Source organism: Eurytemora carolleeae, unplaced genomic scaffold, assembly GCF_000591075.1.
Source record: "Eurytemora carolleeae unplaced genomic scaffold, Eaff_2.0 scaffold1352, whole genome shotgun sequence".
NCBI classification, from domain to species: Eukaryota; Metazoa; Arthropoda; class Copepoda; order Calanoida; family Temoridae; genus Eurytemora; species Eurytemora carolleeae.
The window spans coordinates 26,546-50,644 of record NW_019397240.1 but is presented as its reverse complement, the minus strand read 5'-3'; the positions used below and the strand labels follow the sequence as shown (position 1 = coordinate 50,644).

General features: G+C 32.0%; 1 protein-coding gene across 1 annotated transcript in view; it reads left to right on the top strand.

The window, feature by feature from the left end:
* Positions 1–15,744, top strand: part of LOC111712977 (neuroligin-2) — a 52,457-nt gene extending 36,713 nt beyond the window's left edge. Inside the window, exons 11-19 of the mRNA XM_023487743.1 lie at positions 763–843; positions 2,351–2,427; positions 3,530–3,645; positions 5,280–5,311; positions 5,813–5,882; positions 8,034–8,160; positions 8,534–8,629; positions 13,249–13,318; positions 13,734–15,744. Coding sequence (XP_023343511.1) covers positions 763–843; positions 2,351–2,427; positions 3,530–3,645; positions 5,280–5,311; positions 5,813–5,882; positions 8,034–8,160; positions 8,534–8,629; positions 13,249–13,318; positions 13,734–13,994 — 930 coding nt within the window. The 3' untranslated portion in view covers positions 13,995–15,744. The remainder of the gene's footprint in view (positions 1–762; positions 844–2,350; positions 2,428–3,529; positions 3,646–5,279; positions 5,312–5,812; positions 5,883–8,033; positions 8,161–8,533; positions 8,630–13,248; positions 13,319–13,733) is intronic.
* Positions 15,745–24,099: the final 8,355 nt, after the last annotated feature.

Sequence of the window (24,099 nt, the reverse complement as noted above, 5' to 3'; positions counted from 1 at the left end):
CCCTTCACTCCATTTCAATCTTCTCCACTCCTGTTCTTTTTCTTTAAAGTATAAAATATGTACACTAAACCATCGTTTTCCACAAAAGAAATCTGAACTAATCTTTAAACTTGGCAAGGTTGGGTTCAGGCTCCAGGTTTGCCAGCATCAGAAAACAATTCGGGGTTAACTTTTTCTCCGATGCATGCACCGGAACTAAAAACAGGAAATGACAGACCTGGTTCTCTTTCTTCCTTTCAAATCAATATATTTAGATTATTTCCTTTGAGCTCTGCTGATTATAATTAGGAAATTTAGACGCTTGGCGCCTTTCTCGCTAATGTAATGATTATGATATAAAATATACTATAGTGTCCACACTATTTTCCTTACTACGTTTAAGTTAGTCAACCCTCACTTTATTTTCTTCGATAAACTTGGTGACAAATTTTGATCCATTTTATTGGATCGGAATGGCTTTTAAAAAAAAAATTTATAATAAGTTTATTGCTATTTAGGGAACTGGATTATCTATTCGGAGTTCCAATCTGTTATTCTTTTTAGGGAACTGGTATAGATGGTTCCTAAGGCCAGGAATTGGATTATTTATTTGGAGGTCCAATCTGTTATTTTTTAGGGAACTGGTATAGATGGTTACTACGGCCAGGAATTGGATTATTTATTCGGAGTTCCAATATGTTATTTTTTAGGGAACTGGTATAGATGGTTCCTACGGCCAGAAACTAGACTATCTATTCGGAGTTCCAATCTGTTATTCTTTAGGGAACTGGTATAGATGGTTCCTACGGCCAGGAACTAGATTATCTATTCGGAGTTCCAATCTGTAATACATGGAGACATCAGGAAATTATCAAATATCAATCAAATCAGAAATATTTCTCTGGGTTAACTTAAACTAAGAACTAAATCATTTAACTCCAATATTCCTGCACACTGCTAGGAATTGAGTTTCTGCAACTCAAATTTTCTGATTCTGATTCCTATCTCATATAAATCTGATGATGTAAACCTTAGATATTTAAACTCAGACCTTTCTCTTGAAATATCAAAGGTCAACGACATAGGGTTGCACAGATAAGGGATTATACTTTTGAGTTTGTGGCAAAAACTCATTTCCTTTATGCATCAGCTATTGACTTCCTTCATACTTTTAACTATACCCAGGCCTTTTCCCCAATGTACTTTTTTAGCCTTGCACATGAAGATCTTTTAGCAACATGGCGTTTGTTTCTGACATCGGTTTGCAAGGATTACAAATTTCAGTTTTTTGCAAAACATTATATTATAATCTTCTATAGCTGTAACTAGGTATGGGATAAATTTGTTATACTATAGAAAGATAATGAAAATTTTTGAAAATACAGCAGCTGCCTTATTTGTTGAAAAACACCTCAGCAAAATAAGTAAAATGTGCATTTGTTTATTTAAGACGAACAAATTTTTAGCCTTTGCTTTATACTTTATATTACTTTGAAATCGAAAATAAAAGATTCTGTTGGTCCAAAAAGAAGTTTTCAGTTCCTGTTACTTCTACTCTAATGCAGTAAAACATACATGTATCAGACCGTATAATTATTTTGCATCCAAACTTTAAAGGATTCTTTCATCTTGTATCCAGCTAATCTTAATGATCCTCAAAAATAGAAAATCCTATTATGAATCCTTTCATTTGCTTGATTCTTTCAAAGAATGGCTTTTTACATAAGAGTAGTAAACAAGAAAATAAAAATAAATAACTCTTGTAAAAGCATTTATTCTTCCCTAAGAAATAACTCTTGCATGAGTAATAATTCTTCCCATTGGCGATACCTCTTGTATGAGTAAGTGTTCCTCCCCTAGAAAAAACTCTTGTATGAGCAATTATATCTCCCCTAGCAATAACTCTTGTATGAGCAATTATATCTCCCCTAGCAATAACTCTTGTATGAACAATTATTCCTTCCCTAGCAATAACTCTTAGTCTTGTATGAGCAATTATTCCTCCCCTAGCAATAACTCTTGTATGAGCAATTATTTCTTCCCTAGCAATAACTCTTGTATGAGCAATTATTCCTCCTCTAGCAATAACTCTTGTATGAACAATTATTCCTTCCCATCAATAACTCTTGTATGAGCAATTATTTCTCCCCTAGCAATAACTCTTGTATGAGCAATTATTCCTCCTCCAGCAATAACTCTTGTATGAGCAATTATTTCTCCCCTAGCAATAACTCTTGTAGTAGCAATTATTCCTCCCCTAGCAATAACTCTTGTATGAGCAATTATTTCTCCCCTAGCANGAGGAGGGGGGGGGGAGGATCAATATGATTTGATGCTAAAACAGTTTGATTGATTGATTGATACTGGTTAGGAGTATAAATATACCCGAGGAGAAGCTATTCTATCAGCTGTGATGATCACGTACTTCAGCAACTTTGTTAAAACAGGGTGAGTCATTTTACAACTGAGATCCATTCAACACAAGGTATAATTTAAACAGTTCATTGCACATAAAAACAGCAATTGTGCAGTGTGCAGTGTACACTGCAAACCGCACTTGGAAACTTTTTAATATTTAAGATTAATAAGCTTGTTGAAAACTGAATATGAAAACAATAAAATCTTTACTTAAATCCTATCTTAATACTTTAAATGGAATTGCCAACAAATTACACTAGAGTTCAATTAAAGATGCATAACAAAGAGGTTCTTTTACACAAAGAAAATGGAGAAAATTCGTTAAAAAGGAATTGAGCCTTTGCCACAAACTCTGATTTTCTAATCCCTTTACTTTTGCATAACAATGTCGCAGACCTATAGGTATTTCAAACTATGAATTTTGTTAGATCAAAAATTTTAAATATCAAAGGTTTACACCATTAGATTTCAAAGATATATGGATCAGAAAATTTTAGTTTTGAGGCAAAGATTTTTATCTTATCTTTTATTCATCTTTAAAGTAGGGATTTTTTTAATAACTCAAATGAATAATTTCCCAGTAGAAATATTTCATGGCAACCTTTGATAGAAAAGTGTATATTAAAGTAGTGGTCCAATTCACATTTTTATTTAAACTTTAAGATTACCTAGCTTCGTAGGGATTAAACATTCAAACTATTAAACATATATCTAGATGAAAGTTCAAAATGCAGGAATGCAAGAATAAGAAGGATTCAAAACTTTATTACACTCAACTTTATTTCACAAAATATAAATATTTCTATTCTCTGTTATCCAGAACCTTGTAGGGTGTTTCGTGTCCCCTTTATCAAAAACTATTTTTTTTCGTTTAGATGTTAATCTTCAAGCTTAAAAAGTTAAAAATAATAAATATTGACATTTTCATTCGAGCAAATTGGTTCAATTTTGACAATCCTTTAAATTTTTTTGGGGTCATGTAGTTGCCTCAAAAAATTTGGGCCCAGGGAAGAAATAAAATGTTTGCCTAGAAAATTTCAAGCTAAATTTCAAAAATGTTTAAAGGCATGAACAGAATCAAATCTAGAAAAATTTGCAAAATACAACTTTTATTATTTGATGTTTTTTTTAGGAATCCTAATTCTCCAGCTACGGTTGAGGATCTAATTAAAACTAGAAATGATGCCAAGAGAAACAAAATGGTTGTTTGGGAACCTTTTGATTCACAGAGAAGATATCTTAATCTAGGTGAGAACTAACAGTAAATTAAATGTATATTATACTCACTTACAAGGGGGGGAATATTATACTCACTTACAGGGGGGGATATTATACTCACTTACAGGGGGGGGGGGATATTATAGTCACTTACGGGGGGGGGGATATTATACTCACTTACAGGGGGGGATATTATACTCACTTACAGGGGGGGGGGATATTATACTCACTTACAGAGGGGGATATTATACTCACTTACAGGGGGGGATATTATACTCACTTACAGGGGGGGGGGATATTATACTCACTTACAGGGGGGGATATTATACTCACTTACAGGGGGGGGGGATATTATACTCACTTAAAGAGGGGGATATTATACTCACTTACAGGGGGGGATATTATACTCACTTACAGGGGGGGGATATTATACTCACTTACAGGGGGGGGGGGGGTAGGGGATTCTATACCCTCTTTTCTCTTGTGGTCCTTATTTTACCATTTTGCAAATAATAAGAATGGAAATAACCGAGTTTTTTTTTTTAAAAATTTAAGTTTGGAATAGGCAGGCCTGGTAAATAAAGGTTATGTCAAGAATCTAGAGTTGTCTATATTAGGAATAAGGTTGATTTATACTCTGGAACTACGTTAGTATAATAGATAGAGTTGACTAATTAATTTTTAGGGTTGACTTAGAATAGGTTATGGGTAAATTAGGACTATATTAAGAATAGGGTTGACTTAGAATTATGTTTGAGTAAATTAGGAATAATTTTAATTTAGAATAAGTTAGGGGTAAAATATGACTGTATTAGGAATATGGTTGACTTAGAACTGTGTATTTGTAAATTAGCACTTTATTAGGCACAGGGTTGCAGACATAGAAATTTGGCGGGTTAAATTAGTACTCTGTTAGGAACAAATTAGGTCAGGGATAAGTTAAGGTTAGAATTCATACATCAGATATCATCAGATATCCTCATATTAAAGTTTGACAGTCAGTAAGATTTGTAGTGTAATATAATCCTAGTTCACCAAACACATAAAACTATTTTGAGCATTTTACTAAAAAGCTTTGAAACAAAATTGTTTTTGCGTTTGATTAAAAGATTTGCAACTACCAACTGCAGGTTAAAATTCAAAGTTGAATAGTCAAGAAGGGTTTTAATCGGTAAATTTGAACTGGCGGTAGACAATTCAGCGACTCCGCAAATTCATTAAATTCGATCCCTGAATAATCTCTAGGACGAAATTTATTTTCAGTTTTTTCTTTTGTGTACGTTTGCAAGCATTTATAAGCAAAGGAATTGAGTCTTTGTAACAAAATCAAATATTTAAACCCCAATATCTTTAGAACCCGATGTTGTAAACCTTTGATATTTCAAACTCTGATTATTTGATTTAACAGAATTCATAGTTTGAAATATCAAAGGTCTACAACATTTGGTTCCAAAGATATAGTGATTAGAAAATCAGAGTTTGTGACAAAGACTCATTTCCTTTGTTTTGCATATGGAATTACAACGATGCAATGAAATGTAACTCTGACAATTTAGTCTGCAAATAAACTTTATAAATCTGTATAAATCTAGTGGCAATTTATTCACTGCAAAAACAAAATGGTCTCTTATTTTCTACTTAATAACATTTTTTATTTATGCTAGATGTTCGTCCAGAAATGAAAGAAAACTTCAAGGTAATTATTTTCTTCTCATTTTCTCATTTAATCCATTAGTATTAGAAAAGTTGCAATAACAAGTTTGCCATAAGTAACACTTTCCATAAATTACACTGGCTATAACGGTTACGATGGTCATAATTACAATTTAATCATACTTATAATTAACATTCATAATTTTTTTTATTGAACAACTACAAATATATCTTTTGTGACTACAATTAACAAATCTTAATGAGGGCAGCTCATGAGCAGTATATAAGATTAAGCTACTGATATATTGGAAAAGTATTGTATTGCCATTTATTCTTTACCAAGCTCTTTCTACCAGTATTAGTGTTAATTTCTCTCCCAGCAGCATTGTTTGAAAGCTAGAATTTAACGGATTTAAAGAAAAGAAAGTTAGATTCATATCTTTGTAAAATTATGGCAAAAGTATTTATGTGAAGTTATGGCTAGTGTAATTATGGCAAATGTAGTTTTGGGAAAAGTATTATGGAAAATTTAATGTATTTTCAGCCGAACGAGATGGCTCTTTGGTTAAGATTGGTTCCACAGCTTGAACTGACCGGCACCTCAAGTAACCCAGGTATGGTACACACCTCCCCGGAAGCGATTTTGACCTCGTTGTTACGACCACCTCTAAAATTTATTTTATAAGTTAAATGAAACGCATGGGAATACAAATTTGTTTTTATCAAAATATTTCATCGGGCCCATTGGATTTTACGGCCAAAATACCATTGGATCTAAATTAAGAAAATTTTGAGGAAGCATACGAATTAGAAAAAAATCTTCTTGAATCTATTTTTGTTTATATTGTGTTTTTGAAACCCCATTTTACAGTTTTGAAGGAAAAGAAAAATAAAATTGATAAAAATTTATGCCTTGAGTTACCAATTAATGCTGGATTTTTTACTTCATAAAAGTCCAGGATATTTTAGCACGATACCAGCTTATGTGAATATCATGCAAATAACCCACTATACATTTCTGTTGGTTTCCATTTCACTGAATCAAAGAAATTGAGGAAAAAGATATTTTTTTCATCTACTCCTCATTAGATCAGAAATTCGAAATATTTAAATTTTTCCAATTCATACCAAACAATGTAGAAAAAATACAAGACAGAATTTTTTTTTTCCTGATTTTCTTTTCCAAAACTGAATCTACATAGAAATTACCAAAGAACTTATGTTGAGGACAACATAATAGTAAATATTTTTTTCTTATTTACTAGGAAATATCTAAAAAACTATATATGTAATGATTTTGTTTGCACAAGATATTGAAGTTTTATACATAAATATCTTTATAAATCTATCCGTCGCAATTTTTTCTTATATTTGAAACTCATATTTATCCATTGCAGCAAAGTTTTAGTTCGAGGGACGTTTTATTCAATGCCTTAGGGCTACATTTATTGTGGTGTTTTCTGCATTTATATATTNACTGTCAACTATGATGATTTATTAAAGATACAATTTTATATTATCGATGTCGAGATTTTCCCTTTGTTCTCGAATTTTAATTTAAAAAGTCAATCCACTAAAAATACCATCATTACACAAAAACGAACATTGAATGTTTACTATTTCAATATAACTTTATGTCAAGAATCGTTTCATATGCACCAAGAATTATTTAAAATTAAGTAGTTCCAACCACTTCACTGTTTCGTTTAAACTCAAAGTTTTGAACTTGCGCGCCATCGGTATTTTACGCCGCAATTCAGAATGGGACCGAGTTTGATTTCATCGTCTTCTCTAACTAGTTTTTCTTTCGGTTTCATACGCGTAAATATACTAATTAGAAAAATGGTCGTAACAACAAGGTCAAAATCGCTTCCGGGGAGGTGTGGGTAATATATGTCTTATTTATAACTTGGCTGTCTTCAATTGTGAACATTTTCTCTGTGGGTATGTACATTGTGAAATAATAACAAAACAAAAGTGCAGATTTTATAAAAAAAGTCGTGAATTTTTGTTGGGGGCTAATTTTTGAAATTTTGATTATCCATAAACCTTCCCTGGGGTCATGTGAGATCCCACACAAATTTTTGATCCGATGCGTTCAGCCGTTTTGACGTTTATTGGATTCAAACAAACAGACAGACAGACACCCAGACAGACACGCACAGTATATATATAGATATGATTTTAAAACAATTTATTGCTCGCTTCAAACTTTAATGTTAATTGTTCTATATTTTCTCTTCTATTTGATTTAGCATATGCACAGTTTTAGACAACAAAGATTTGCAACATTGGGTTGCAAAGACATTATGATTAGAAAATTAGAGATTGGGGCAATTATTCACAAATCATTCCTTTTGATAACAGTGTCCTGAACTAGAGTCCAGGTTCTATGAGTTAAAGAGTAAAGGTTCAGGCCCAAAAGAGGGTTGAGGGTAAACGATTCAAGAATTAATGGTCACATGCAGAGGACAAATAAGGGAATTTAATCATGTTTTTGTATTTAATTTACCAATCTTAAACTCGTCTTGTCTCGTTATACTTTTTCATTTAGAACGCATATGCCGACAAAAAGGCGAAACTATTATGTATAATATGTCAAATTGTGATAAGAACAAAACTGTTAATTCGCGCATGGTCAATGGTCAATGTCAAGGTTCCAGGTATTAAGTTTAAGGACTTAGGGTCTCAACTCTCAGGTCTATAGTTAATCGTCTAGGTGTGAAGGTTTTGGAGTCCGTGGTCAAAATTATTGTTTGTTTCAGGGCACAGTCAGCTGGTTGGAAGTACCTGGGGGACTGCTCGTAATTTAACTAGTTCGCCTGGAGTTCAACAGATGTCTCTGGGTGACGTATCGGCCTGTGAGGACGCAAAACAAGCTAGTAAATACAGGTTTACCATTAAAGCAAGCTAGTAAATACAGGTTTACGATTAAAGCAAGCTAGTAAATACAGGTTTACGATTAAAACAATCTAGTAAATACAGGTTTACGATTAAAACAAGCTAGTAAATACAGGTTTACGCTTAAAACAAGCTAGTAAATACAGGTTTACGATTAAAGCAAGCTAGTAAATACAGGTTTACGATTAAAACACAATTTAAACGAATTATTTGCGATTTTAAACTTATTTACCGTAACTATTGAAAATGAAAATTTAGTTAGAATTAGGCTAGTTAAGGATATTTTTCTATTAGTTTTGAAAGTTAAATTGAAAACATCTTGAAATCTTGAAATTGAAGACATTTTTACAGTATTCTTTTTCAGTAAAGTGTACACTGTCGGAATTGTGTTTGGAAGTATACTTGTTGCTGCTAACACAGTTATAATTGTTTGTGTTTATTACAAAAGACAAAATAACAGGTGAGGTTTTTAAACTTTAAAAGGATAACTGGGAATATATACTCTCGTCAGCAATTTATGGCAGCAATGTCTTTATATTTACGCCATGTCGGTTTATATTGATATCAAATCAATCAAATCAAATTATATATTTAGCCACAAACTATACATGTGAAAATGGATATTTATAATTAACATTAGTTGAAATTACAGTTTATGGCAGGGAGACGGAACTAGCCGAAACTGTTTTCAGTCGGTCGCCCGTACAATCAGTCTTTAATCAAAAAATTTAACTTGAAAAGTTTTACAAAAATTAGATTTAGAAAGGTTGGAGTTCCTGGCAGAGAAAGGTGAGGGTTCCTTTAAGAAGTCTGGTGGCTAAAAATTAGCATTTGAAATAAAAGATATGATTCCTGGNAATCGAGAAATGTTGCAACTGCAATTTTATTTTCATTGAGAGCAGCTGAAATATAATTAACAATATTTAGAATTGGTTGAAATGTAGATTTACCGGGTTGAAATCCAAACTGCATTCTGTATAATAGTTTATTATTTGCTAAGAAACTGTAAAGACGTTTAAAGACAATCTTTTCAATAATCTTTGACAAGACGGGGAGGCATGATATAGGCCTATAGTTAGTTAATTCCTCGGGATTTCCAGATTTAAAAACTGGACTAGTTCTTGATACTTTAAAACTCTCAGGGACCTGACCAAGATCGAAAGATAAGTTGAAAATGAATGAGAGAGGTACAGCAATTTCAGTTATTACGTTTTTTAAAAGTTTCGAGTTCAAACCATCAATATCAAGACTTGATTTACTTTTTAATGACTTGACAATTTCAATAATTTCAGAGGGGTCAACCTGTCCAAGCTCAAAATTAAATCCAGAATCAGTAAGATAATCTTCAGGTTTAGCGGTCGATTCAGGAATATCCTTTAATACATTCTCAGCGATTTCTGAGAAAAAAGAGTTAAATTCATTTGCTATGTTTTGCGCATCATCGATTGATTTACCATTTACAGAGACCTTGTCAATACTGGATTTAGACGAAGATCTATTTAAAATCTCATTTAAAGTTGCCCATAGCTTTTTGGGATCATTTTTGTTTGACTCAAGCTTACTTTCAAAATACATTTTCTTCGCAGATTTCAACACTTTATTGTAAAGGTTTCTATAATTTTTGTATTTACGCCATGTCAGCATTATATTGATATATGCGACATGTCAGCATTATATTGATATATACGCCATGTCAGCATTGTATTTATATATTCGCTATGACAGCATTATATTGATATATACGCCATGACAGCATTGTATTTATATATTCGCCATGTCAAAGCATTGTTATGATATATACGCCATGTCAGCATTATATTGATATATTCGCCATGTCAGCATTATATTAATATATATGCCATGTCTGCATTATATTGATATATTCGCCATGTCTGCATTGTATTTATATATTTGCCATGTCAGCATTATATTGATATATACGCCATGTCAGCATTGTATTTATATATTCCCCATGTCGAAGCATTGTTATGATATATACGCCATGTCAGCATTTTATTGATATATTCGCCATGTCAGCATTGTAATGATATATACACCATGTCAGCATTATAATGATATATCCGCCATGTCAGCATTATATTGATATATCCGCTATGTCAGCATTATATTGATATATCCGCCAGGTCAGCATTATATATATTGATATATACGCCATATCAGCATTATATTGATATATCCGCCAGGTCAGCATTATATTGATATATACGCCATGTCAGCATTATATTGATATATCCATCATGTCAGCATTATATTGATATATCCGCCAGGTCATAATTATATTGATATATACGCCATGTCAGCATTATATTGATATATACGCCATGTCAGCATTATATTGATATATCCGCCAGGTCAGTATTATATTGATATATCCGCCAGGTCAGTTTATATTGATAAATTCGCCATGTCAGTTTATATTGATATATTCGCCATGTCAGCATTGTAATGATATATACGCCATGTCAGTTTATATTGAAATATTCGCCATGTCAGTTTATATTGATATATTCGCCATGTCAGCATTGTAATGATATATACACCATGTCAGTTTATATTGATAAATCCGCCATGTCAGTTTATATTGATATATTCGCCATGTCAGCATTGTAATGATATACGCCATGTCTGCATTTTATTTATATATTCGCCATGTCAGCATTGGCTTTATATATTCACAATGTCAGCATTGTATTTATATATTTACCATGTCAGCATTATATTGATTTATACGCCATGTCTGCATTATATTTATATATTCGCCATGTCAGCATTGGCTTTATATAATCACACTGTCAGCATTGTATTAATATATCCGTCATGTCAGCATTGTATAAAATATATACATTAAATATATTTATACGCAACGTACGCATTATGTTGCTTTTTATAATAATTTTCCATTCCATTGCTGTATTCGATGAACCATCACAGTAAAAAAAATCTTTTAAAGTTAGTCCAATCTTTTTCATTAATTAATTAAGGAAACTATTCAAGTTTCATTCAAGCTTAGGCAACATTTTCAATATCAATATATATATTTTACATATTTGTCGTCTCTCTTATAAATTTTAATTTAAAATTCTTTCACCTGGAAAAAATGAGAAAAAGAAGAAAATTATAGTGTGAGGTTTGCTAATGAAGTTAATATAATGTAGTTACTGGTTACTATTGTTAGATCTGTAGATTTAATCTAATCCTTTAATTTAAACACCAGGCACTTGACAGCTACACAAACAGGAATTAGAAATTTAATAAAAAAAATCAATAATTTGAAATAGTTTTATCTATTTATTGGATGGTATTTTAGAAAGAATATTGTTGTATACATAGCTGATTGAGAATAAATATTGTAGTTGATGCTAATTTTTAAAAATGATGCTGCGGATTATTGCTAATTTAGTAAAAAAAACTGTTGTGTGTTGCTAATTTAGTAAATATACTGTGGGTTGTTGTTAATTTAAAATACTATGGGTTGTTGCTAATTTAGTAAAAATGCTGTTGTTTGTTGCTAATTTAGTAAAAAAAAAATACTGCTTTTTGTTGTTGATTGAGTAAAAATACTGTCGGATGCTGCTAATTTAGTCAAAATAATATGGGATGTTGCTAATTTAGAAAAAATACTATGGGTTGTTGCTAATTTAGTAAAAATGCTGTTGTTTGTTGCTAGTTTAGTAAAAAAAATACTGCTGTTTGCTGTTGATTGAGTAAAAATACTTTCGGATGTTGCTAATTTAGTCAAAATAATATGGGATGTTGCTAATTTAGTAAAAATACTGTAGGTATAACTAATTTAGTAAAAATATTGTACGTTGTTGCAGGAAAATACTGTAGGTTGTTGCTAATTAAGTAAAAATGCTGTTGTTTGTTGCTAATTTAGTAAAAAAAAACGGCCGGTTGTGCGTTGCTTATTTAGTAAAAATATTGTGGGATGTTGCTAATTAAGTAAAAATGCTGCGGATTTTTGCTAATTTAGTAAAAAGACTGACGTTTTTGCTTATTTAGTAAAAAGACTGATGTTTTTGCTTATTTAGTAAAAAGACTGTTGTTTGTTGCTAACTTGGTAAAAATACTGTTGTTTGTTGCTAACTTAGTAAAAAGACTGTTGTTTGTTGCTAATTTAGTAAAAATTTTGTAGCTTGTCGCTGCAAACATAAAATCTAATTTTATGTATGTTTAACGGCTCATCTTATCTCTTCTTCCTTGCTAATAGGACCAGCATAAGAGGCCTTGTACACTATACAGTGTTACCAGCAAATAAATGTAAATACGACCTGATACTTATATTATAAGAGTATTCCAAGGTTTAGTTAAGTATTCTGCCTTGAATATAGCCTTTTAATAAATTTTTCAATAATGTGGCAAAGAAAGAAACCAGTTTGCAACTGCACAAAATTGTGAATTTCCTTACAGTCGTATCTGAAGCTCATTCTTTGTGGGTAGCCCTGTACTTAGAAGGGGAAGGGGGGGGGGGGTAAATGGGAGGTGGGTTTACAAGTTTCACGATGTTTTAATTCTTCTTTTGAATTGATTTGTGCATTTTCAGACTGGATGTTTATGAAATGTTGTGCTTAAATTCTTAATTTAAAATTGATTAATGGTTCAGATTTTGCTGCATTGAATTAAACCTGAAATGAAATGAAACTAATTGATTTTAAATTACCAATTTGTTTGTTATAATTCAATATTCAGGGTTTGAATTTTTTATGTTTGATTATAATGGTCGTAAAGGGTAGTGCATAGTACATACAGTACATACAGTACATACAGTACATACAGTAATACTGTACACTATTTTTTAATTCTATTTTTATAGAAACAAAAATTTGTGTCTTATAGTGAGTAAGTTGTAGATACAGGGTGTCCCACGAAACATGACAATAGTATATATTTATCTAGAACTATATACTTATCTAGAACTATATATTTGTCTAGAACTATAGATTTATCTAGAACTATATATTTATCTAGAACTATATATTTATCTAGAACTATATATTTATCTAGAACTATATATTTATCTAGAACTATATATTTGTCTAGAAATATATATTCATCTAGAACTAGATGGGAACGAGAGGCTAGAGGCGTATCTACTGAATGTCTCAATAACTCGGTTTTAGAACCTCAGGTGGAAGAAAAATAAATTATAAATTAAAAACGTTGTAAAGAAAATGAAAACTTACTCTAATCTCTAATGTTGAAGTCCCATTATCTTTGCAACCTTTGGGAATGTAAACTTGTTATATTTCAAACTGTTTCGTTTAATTAGTCACAATATGAATTTTGAACTTTCGTTCCAAAAGTGTTCGAACTCAGAAGTTCGAACTCAGGTGTTCGAACTCAGGTGTTCGAACTCAGTGTTCAATTCAGGTAGTTTTAAAAAAATTAAACAATTAAAAACATCTCCGATGTATTGGGTAAAAGGACTAAAAAAACATAAATAAAATATTGAGAAATTGTTGAATATTCAAGTTGAATTAATCTGATGCAATTTAAGAAAATTTAATTAAAGATCTATATTTGATATGATTTTTTTTATGAAGGCTGTTCCTAGTTTCTCTACACCAGGCAGGACTGCAACTTTACGCAGACAAACACATCAACAGCCAGACAGACAAAACGTTCCTCTTGTCACATTTGACGATCAGAGCGTTCCAAATTATAAATTAAAAACTACAGACAGTTCCTCCTATAAGGTGTGCTCTAGTGTTCCTTTACTTACAGACATACCCGCCCCCAGACAGTTTGTGGATAAGGTTAGAGGAGAAACATCTTACAGAGAAGAGGATACCATTACGTGTTGATCTTATACCTGGAGATATAGTCAGGATTTGATTCTATACCTGAAGATATAGTCAGGATTTGATTCTATAACTGGAGATATAGTCATGAATTAATTCTATACCTAGAGGTATAGTCAGGATTTGATTCTATACCTGCAGATATAGTCAGGATTTGATTCTATACCTGAAGATATAGTCAGGATTTGATTCTATACCTTGAGATATAGTCAGGATTTGGTTCTATACCTTTAGATATAGTCAGGAGATAATTCCATAATTCCATAAACAATTAGACACAATATTTCTATTGACTTCAGTCTGTTGGAGACGGTCAGATGTTTAATTTTTCACAAATTGATTTTTCACTAGGATACAGGTTTGTTTTGATTGTATACCTTAATGCAGTCACGTGTTGATTCTATTATATGTGAATAAACCACGTGTTGATTTTATAACTGAATACAATCAGGTGTTGATTTTATAACTGGATACAATCACGTGTTGATTATATACCTGAATACAATCACCTGTTGATTTTATAACTGGATACAATCAACCACGTGTTGATTTTATAACTGAATACAATCAGGTGTTGATTTTATAACTGGATACAATCACGTGTTGATTATATACCTGAATACAATCACCTGTTGATTTTATAACTGGATACAAAATCACGTGTTGATTATATACCTGAATACAAACACGTTTTGATTATATAACTGGATACAATCTCGTGTTGATTTAATAATTGGATACAATCTCGTGTTGATTATATACCTGTAATCAAACACGTGTTGATTTTATAACTGAATACAATCACGTGTTGATTATTTACCCGGATACAATCACGTGTTGACTTATATCTGGCTACGATCCCGTGATGATTAAATGCCTGGATTAAATCATGTGTTGATTATATACCTGGATACAATCAGTGATGATCAAATACCAGGATAAAATCACGTGTTGAATTATATACCTGGATACAATCAGTGATGATCAAATACCAGGATACAATCACGTGTTGATTATTTTACCAAATGTTGATTATTAATTAAGGTTTCATCATTCATGCTGTACCTGGTTACAAATTCATTGATATTTTTTACTTGGATATATTAACTGAATCTACCATCTACTTTTGTATTTACTGTATGCTTTATCCGGGATATTATAGAGGATAGAAAAAGGAATTTTTTTGAAAGACATTTCTTTTAAACATAATTTAGATTTTCTGGAAAATCAAGATTCTAACCAAATAGTAATTATTCCATGGATAATTTTTTCTAATTTAAATTTAGATTGGTAAACAGGTGAGACAAGAAATTTTATAATTTTTAATATATAAAATATGATAACCTTCAGTCGTTCAAGCCTTTCCTCAATTTCCTCAATAAACTACTCACATTTGAATGCATAAATTTTAAGTAGTCGGCCCTTTAAATTAATACAATGATGACGACTTCTGTTAAAAAATTGATGTTTATGTGTTTCTGCTGAATGAAAGTTTCACGAAATCAAAACTATTCTATAAAGTCTTCGTTACTGTATTGACATATACGACGACCATTGTACAGAAATTTTACCAATCACTTCTTGAAAACTAAATATAGAAACCAGTTACATCATTTTATCTTGAAAAAAAGCGTGTTCATCCAGACCAAGGGCAAAACAATATAAATTTTCCTAGCTTGAATGTGAAACTTGGATTAAAGGGAGTGTTCGCGAAAAATTAAAGGGGGTATAGGCTTAACGCGATAAAAAAGCGCTTTTGATCGCTACTAGTCTTACTTTTTCTGTTGCGTCTATAAGGAGAAAATTGTTAAAAACGACGAATACCGAAGAACGTAGTGTCCATACAAATTTAGAAAGATGCAACATTCAACTCGGATCGTAAACAAATCAATTTAATTCCAAACAAATCATTCAGATATTACAAACAATAGTCATCGATTATTTTTCGACGCATTCGTAAATGGTTGATATTTTATAATATTTTGTATTTTTCATGTTCTGAGAGTTACTTTTGAAAACATTCATTCCTGTTTCGAAGATTTTTGATAATAAAGACGACATTTTCATATGTTCCAGGAATGTTCGAAAATCCAGAGCCAGCGAAAATTATTTGTTTAAAAAATCAAAAATATTATGAAATATTAACTTTATACGAATGCGTCGAAAAACTATCGATGGTGTGAGTCGTTTTTAACAATTTTCTCCTTATAGACGCAACAGATAGAAGTAAGATTAGTTGCGATCAAAAGTGCATTTTTATCGCATTAAGCCTTTACCCCCTTTCATTTTTCGCGAACACTCCCTTTAAATGAAATATTCCGGGCCCGTGATGTGAGGTGCGCTTAAAGGTTATTATGTTTTTTCCTTTCTGTGCAACCCGTTTTATAATAAAACATCATGAAATATCTTTTTGATAAGAAGTTTTAATTTATTAAACAGTTTATTACAATATCATGTATTGTTTAGTGTATCAAAATGTATAAATAAAATTGTTAAATACACACAATGGTAAAAATAAAACGAAAAATTTAGATTTTTTACCGTGAATATGCATAAAATAAATTGTAAAAGTAAAGTAAAGTTGTTGAATGCATGATGAGACTATGTTTATGGGTGCTTTTATTTAAATGTGTAAAAATCATTTTTCAAATACGCAACAAAATAACGTTTTTGTGAACAATATTGTATAATAATCTATTAGTCAATGACGATTATTATTTGGTAAGTTAATTGGTTTGGTAGCTTAACTTCACTAAGATAACTTGTAATTATTATTACAATTATTTTATCGATATAAATACTAATTGCTTGTCTGTTTGTCTGTAACCAAGAAATATCAAAACGTCTGAACCGATCGGGCCCAAATTTTGTGTGCAACCTCACTTGACTCTAGGGAAGGTTTATGGAACAGAAAATTGGAAGAAATAATTACGGAAAATATTTGAAATTTTTTTGAAAACACTCCAATTCGAAAAGAATTATCCGCCAAAATTTGAAAATTATTTTAAATGGCCGCCTTTCAGAGCAACAACATAAGCTAAAATTAATTACAGTATGATAAATATGACAGTACAAGACAATATATGACTTAGCTGTGATCTATGAACATTGAGACAGCAAAACAATAAAAATTGTTCTAAAAAATACTCTAGTCTCAACACTGTTGGTAATTCATTTTAAACAAACAAACCTTTTCAACTTTAATATGTATTTAACATAACAGATAATATTTCTTTTCAAAATGAAATTTTCAAAACAAATTTTATCTGAAATTTTAGCAAAAGTTAAAAATGTTGTATTCATTTTATAATAAGGTTACTCTGATTACAATTTCAATCTGTTGTGCGATGTGGTTCAGATTTTTGCCCAGAGTTATCAATAAATTGTTCTGACAACCCTAAGATACCAGTCGCGAATCGTGATTTTGTCACTCAACTAAAAAAAATATAAAAGACGGAAGACCAGGTTAACCGAAATTGGTTTAATCTAATATTCTTATGTTTAACGAAATTTTGTGTTCGCAATGTGTATTTGATATTTCAAAAATTAAAGCAAATAGTTTTACAAGCTTGGCATACACATCAACTTATTAATTGAAATGGGTCTCCACTGTGATTCATTCTCATCATCTCTTAAGCCTGTTAATTTCACAGGTTTCAGGTCTCACTGTATGTACAACTAACCAAGGACCAATTATGTGCTGCCTATGTGAAAACCGGAAGCCAGTGAGAAAATATTCTAATAGGTGAAAAGGTTTAAAGATGAAAGAAAACAAATAAAAGAAAGGTTTCTCAGTCCTGCAATAGGTTTGATAGAACTCTTCTAACTTAAATAAAAGAGAATTAAACAAAATGAAACAAGTTAAACTTTTCAGCTTTCTGTTTAACTTTTTCATCCCTTCATACCTTTCCCACAGATATTATATATATATATATATATATCCAAGCATTTGATATCAGAAATATTATTCAAAGTTAAATCTTAATAACTTTTGCAAAGATTAGATTACGATTACATCAAGAGTGTGATAGTATATACTGGGTTTACATTTTCATTTATAACATCAATATTTTGTACAAGAATTGTTTTATTAAGATGTGTATTGCGTACTGATCTAAAACTGTGGTTATTAAGTGGGAATCAGAAAACAATGGAATATGAAGACGACGTTATACCAATACTTAAGTGTATAATTGCAGCTGTTACAAAGCGAATAGTTTTACAATTTAAATTTAAAATTTAAAATGCACACTTGCTGTGTCTCATGCTCATTAGCCATTAAAATTATAACTTAATTCTAAAATATATTTTGATTAGTATGTTTTTGTATGATCGCTTCTTTAAACATTTTTATTAAGGAATTTTTATTGTTAACCTCATCGTTTGAACTAATTCAGAAACTTAATCTAAATCTAAATGAAAAATAAAAGTTTAGGAAAGAGCAGGCGTTAAAAAGACGAAAACTTGAAAGATTTGTTTATAGTTTAAACCATTGTTTTGAGAGTTCCTTCAAGTTCAGAGAGAGAAGAGAGAGGGAACTTTGTATTTAATTATAAACCTAGAGAAGATTGTCAACAGTTTTGGACCCCGGGGTATACAGGGTTTCCAAATATCTAGAGTAACCGGGTATCCGAGGTATCCATGGGTATCCTAATATCTAGATATAGTGTATCCAGGGTTTCCTAAAATCAATAGTGTATCCAGATTCCAGGGTATCCGAGATATTCAGGATTTCCTAGTATCTAGTATATCCAGGTTTACTTATCTGGGGTATCTAGAATAACCGGGGTATCCAGGGTTTCCTAGTATCTAGTATATCCAGGTTTACTTATCTGGTGTACCCAGAATAACCGGGGTATCCAGGGTTTCCTAGTATCTAGTATATCAAGGTTTACTTATCTGGGGTACCCAGAATAACCGGGGTATCCAGGGTTTCCTAATATCTAGTGTATCCTGGGTTTCCTAATGTCTAGTGAATCTAGGGTATCCGGGGTTTCCTAATATCTAGTGTATCCAGTGTATCCGGGGTTTCCTAATATCTAGTGTATCCAGGGTTTTCTAATATCTAGTGTTTCCAGTGTATCCGGGGTTTCATAATATGTAGTGTATCCAGGGTTTTCTAATATCTAGTGTATCAGGGTATCCGGGGTTTCCCGGGTTTCCTAATATATAGTGTATCCAGGGTATACAGGGGTACACAGGTATCTACAGTATCCAGGGTATCCGGGTATCTAGGGGTACAGACTGAACAAGTATGTAGAGTATCAAGCTTGATCATCCAAAGTTTCCAGGATACCAGAGTATCCAGGATACCAGAGTATCCAGGATACAAGAGTATCCAGGATACCAGAGCATCCAGGATACTAGAGTATCTAGGATACCAGAGTATCCAGAACACCAGAGCATCCTGGATACCAGAGTATCTAGGATACCAGAGTATCCAGGATACCAGAGCATCCAGGATACCAGGTCTACATATTCAGGATACCAGAGCATCCAGGATACCAGAGTATCCAGGATACCAGAGTATCCAGGATGCCAAAGCATCCAGAATACCAGAGCATCCAGGATACCAGAGAATCAAGGATACCAGAGTATCCAGAATACCAGAGCATCCAGGATAGCAGAGCATCCAGGATACCAGAGTATCTAGGATACCAGAGTATCCAGAATACCAGAGTATACAGGATACCAGAGCATCCAGAATACCAGAGTATCCAGGATACCAGAGCATCCAGGATACCAGAGTATCTAGGATACCAGAGTTTCCAGAATACCAGAGTATCCAGGATACCAGAGTATGTAGGATACCAGAGTATCCAGGATAACAGAGTATCCAGGATACCAGAGCATCCAGGATACCAGAGTATCTAGGATACCAGAGTATCTAGGACATCAAAGCATTCAGGATACCAGGTCTACATATTCAGGATACCAGAGCATCCAGGATACCAGAGTATCTAGGATACCAGAGCATTCAGGATACCAGGCCTACATATTCAGGATACCAGAGCATCCAGGATACCTTAGCATCCAGGATACCAGAGCATCCATGATATCAGAGTATCTAGGATACCAGAGCATTCAGCATACCAGGTCTACATATCCAGGATACCTTAGCATCCAGGATATGTGTCTCTAGAGTAGTCGGGAGTCTGCATCTGCGAGGTCAGAGTCAGGACGGGTTATAAAGAATCTTCAGGTTCAGAGAAGAATACGGATTGTTTCTCCAGGTCGGGATTCAGCTGAGGAGGGTGAACCTGAGCAGAGAAGAGTTCGGAATGTGTCTCTCGGTCAATGAATTAATTTGAATTGATTAATTTTTATCTGCAATTTGGTATTTATCTACGGATTGAAGAGGAGCGAGTTCTCCAGCTTCCTAATGCGAGTTGCGGTGGAGTTCCTCTTGATCATCACCATGAGATCCGTTTAGTGTTATATATTCTCTCTTTTACTTGATATTGTTCTCATTTCTACATTGAAAAAATAATAAGCAAAGTTTAAAATAGGCATTTGACCCCAGTCGTTAAGTCAAGGAAAGGATTCTTAGTCTCTTGAGTGTATATCTATACTCAGACTCCTAAAAGGTGTTTTGAATTCCAATGTCCTTACATACTATAGCGAAATGGTTCCAGGCGGGGGAATGTTGATTTGAAAGTTTTAATCTTTATTACGCAAACTGTATGATTTCTCCATCCTTGATATCTATAATGCATCCTCAAATATGGATTAGATATTATTTACTTTTTATTTTTATCTATTTTAATCTATATAAAAATTGTTAATATAGAAGTATATTTTATTTAATTGTTCACTAAAGACTAAACATGATCAAATATAAATAAAATATTTATATACTTCAGCAATCATTCATACAGATAAAATATCTAAATGGTTGCTTAAAACATCCTTGCAAGATTATTTAAAGAAAACATTAACTATTGTAGAACTTGATGCATAATATTGTAGTTTAGATAAAATTTCTACATTTACATTGTACTGTAAATATGTACAACCTAAAAATTTAAACTAATGCTGTGTTTATTCTCGCAGGAATAATAAAGAAAATCAATGTTTAAATGTCGTCGTCATATATTTCTGATATTCTCTCGGCCTAGTGTTCGTTCTGTCTGGATGATGTGTCTCAAGAGAAGAAGAATTTCTTAGAGAGAAAGTTTTAAATAATATTTGTAAAACAGTCCTGTCCAAGGTTTTGGTTATGTGATAATTCTTCAACAGTTTGTAAACATCCTGAGATAGAATTTAAAGAATTTGAGCCGCGGCTCAAATATGGTTGATTCCACTTAAAATTGTATTATTTTTTTCAAGATTTAAGCCGACGCTCAGTTAAAACCTGTGTTAGGCCGCGGCTCAAATTCATTAAATTCGGACACTATATTATCATACAAATACAGCCAAAATATAAGTAAGTATTTCATTAGAGGTGAATATGGATATAGCTAGATATAGCTAGTATGTATTATTGACTGTATTTGGATATGGATATAACTGGTATGTATATAGCTGTATTTGGATATGGATATAACTGGTATGTATTATTGGTTGTATATGGATATAAATATGGATATAAATATGGATATATCTAGATATATCTTCCTTCAATAAATTGGCGGAACATGGGTATGGATTTAGCTAGCATGTAATATTGGCAGTTAATGGATAAAGATATAGCTAACATGTTTATGGATATGGATATGGATATAACTGTTGTATTATTGGCTTTATATGGATATGAATATGGATGGCTGGTTTCATATTTGAGAAACAATTCGCTATGTCTGACTTTTATTTGAACAAAAACTTTGAGAATTCAAAACATTTGTCAATGCAGATTCTAAGCCCAAGAAACTACAAAACACTTTTATCTTCTACACATAATTCTGAGTTTGCAATTCATTTAAGGGAAAATATTTAATGCATATATTAAACAGAGTTGGCTGATAAACAAAGGAATTGAGTCTTTTCCACAAAATATGATTTTCTAATCCCTCTTTGATACCTTCTGGTGCGTACTAGAGTAATCTGCAGTATACTGACTGAAGAAATATGGTTTAGTGAAGTTTTAATTTAGTGACTTTCATTTTATTTTGAGCCAAAGAAAAAACAATTAATTTTTTGATATCTTGCGATTTTTAAAATTAATTTTTTGACTAGGCGGAATATTTTTTGATCAGTGTTTCAAAGGTTTAAATCATAGTGAAAGGAAAAATGTGCAAATTTCTTTTGACAGATGGGGGGGGGGGAATAATTTGAACTGGAAATTGAAAACATCTGGCTGCATTGGATAACATGCATAAGTATAAGATACTTTAAAGGTATAAATGTAAACTAGGTACAATGTACATGGACTGTACAGTGTACATTGAACAGTCCAATTACCCTGCATATACTATACTTTATCTTTCATTCAAACAAAACTAGCAGAAAAAAGCATTATTTCTAAAAAATCGACATTTTATTACAATTATATGTTAGTAATAGTTAGTATTTAAACTAGAGATAGTATAAGACATTTTTGAAAACAAAAATCTCAACTTAAATTTGAATTCTATGAGATGAAAAAAAGGACAAAGATCCGGAAAATAAGTATGACTTGTAAAAATTTCTGTTTTGAAAAAAAGTAGGAGTACAATTGTATTCTAAATAATAAAGCTCTTCGTTCATTTATATGTTTGCTTTGGCTGGCTAAACGGCTGAATCAAATGGGCTGAATTTTAGTGAGGAAACTCGTAAATACCCTTGGGGATGACATAAGCTAACTAAATTATAAGTTTTTTAAAATTCTATTTTTAAAATTCCACGGGCAACGCCTGGTATTTCAGCTAGTTAGTAATAAAAAAGATTACGAAACAGCGGTGCAATGAATGAATTAAGTAATTAAATCCAAAATAAAAAAAATAAAAAAATGGTCTTTTACTACCTCCAAACTCAAACCTTCGTGGCTTGGCATTTAAACAAAATTGTTTCACTTCGCTATCCCTGATAGCGCCTATCCCGATTAGGATGAACGTACATTCTAAATATATTTTTCACTCGGACTTCGTTCCACGTATTTAATCTTCTTTGTGCACTAAATGAACAGCAAACTAATTTTTTTATGTTCTTCACTCTTGAGTTTAAGATTTAAAAGTTGTGAAAGCTCTGATTGCCCCCCCCCCTTTACAGGTTTAGGGGGCGCACTCCCCCCTGGCCCCCCCTGTATACGCCCTTGTCAATAAGGTGGTCGGTTGTGTACATCTGAGGTAAGCTTTACCTCTTCGTTTCCTTTCTATGGTTTAAACAAAGTTAGAGGAGATACGAGGTCACAATGTCGAACCAATAACGTTCTATGAAGTTGACCCTTCTCCTTCTGTACAGTTTGTAGTCAAACAAAAGAGAAGCTGTTAATAAATTAGGATTCTTTTTCAGGATATTGATTCGGGTAATAATGTTAAATACACTAAAATATGAAGACATTTTTCTGTAATTCTTTTTTTGAGGAAGGGGGGTATTTTTCCCTAAAATCTTATATAATCCCTGGTGCACGGAATATGAAGTACGCATGAAGTACGCATGAGGTACGCAAGAAGACGCATGAAGTACGCAAGAAGTACGCATGAAGTACGCAAGAAGTACCCATCTTATAAAGTTAGATACGAACTGCAGTATATTTTTAGGGTTATATATACCATTAACAATTTACAACAATAAGTAAGCCTTTAACTGTCAGTACCTTTTTGCATGCATTTTGTGAATGAAAAACCAATATAGGTAAAAAACATCCTCCTAATTTTTAGCAAACTTTTTAGACATTATTTTAAGAACTTTTATAAAAAATGAAATGAAAAATCTAAATCGTAAATGATGAATAAAGAAATATCAAAAACTTTGTTCATACGTTGAAAGAAATTATTAAATTACATATTATACAAACAAATATAAATGTAGCTTGGAAACTCGGGCGAAATAATGAGGAACAATGTTTTCCCTCATTTAGCAATAGATTACAATTAGAATATTAGAGAAAAATCTGTAGCAATAAGCAAGTGGTCTTTTGAAGATAAAATGCATTAATGAGTTTAGAAATGAGTTACCCGACCAAAAATTG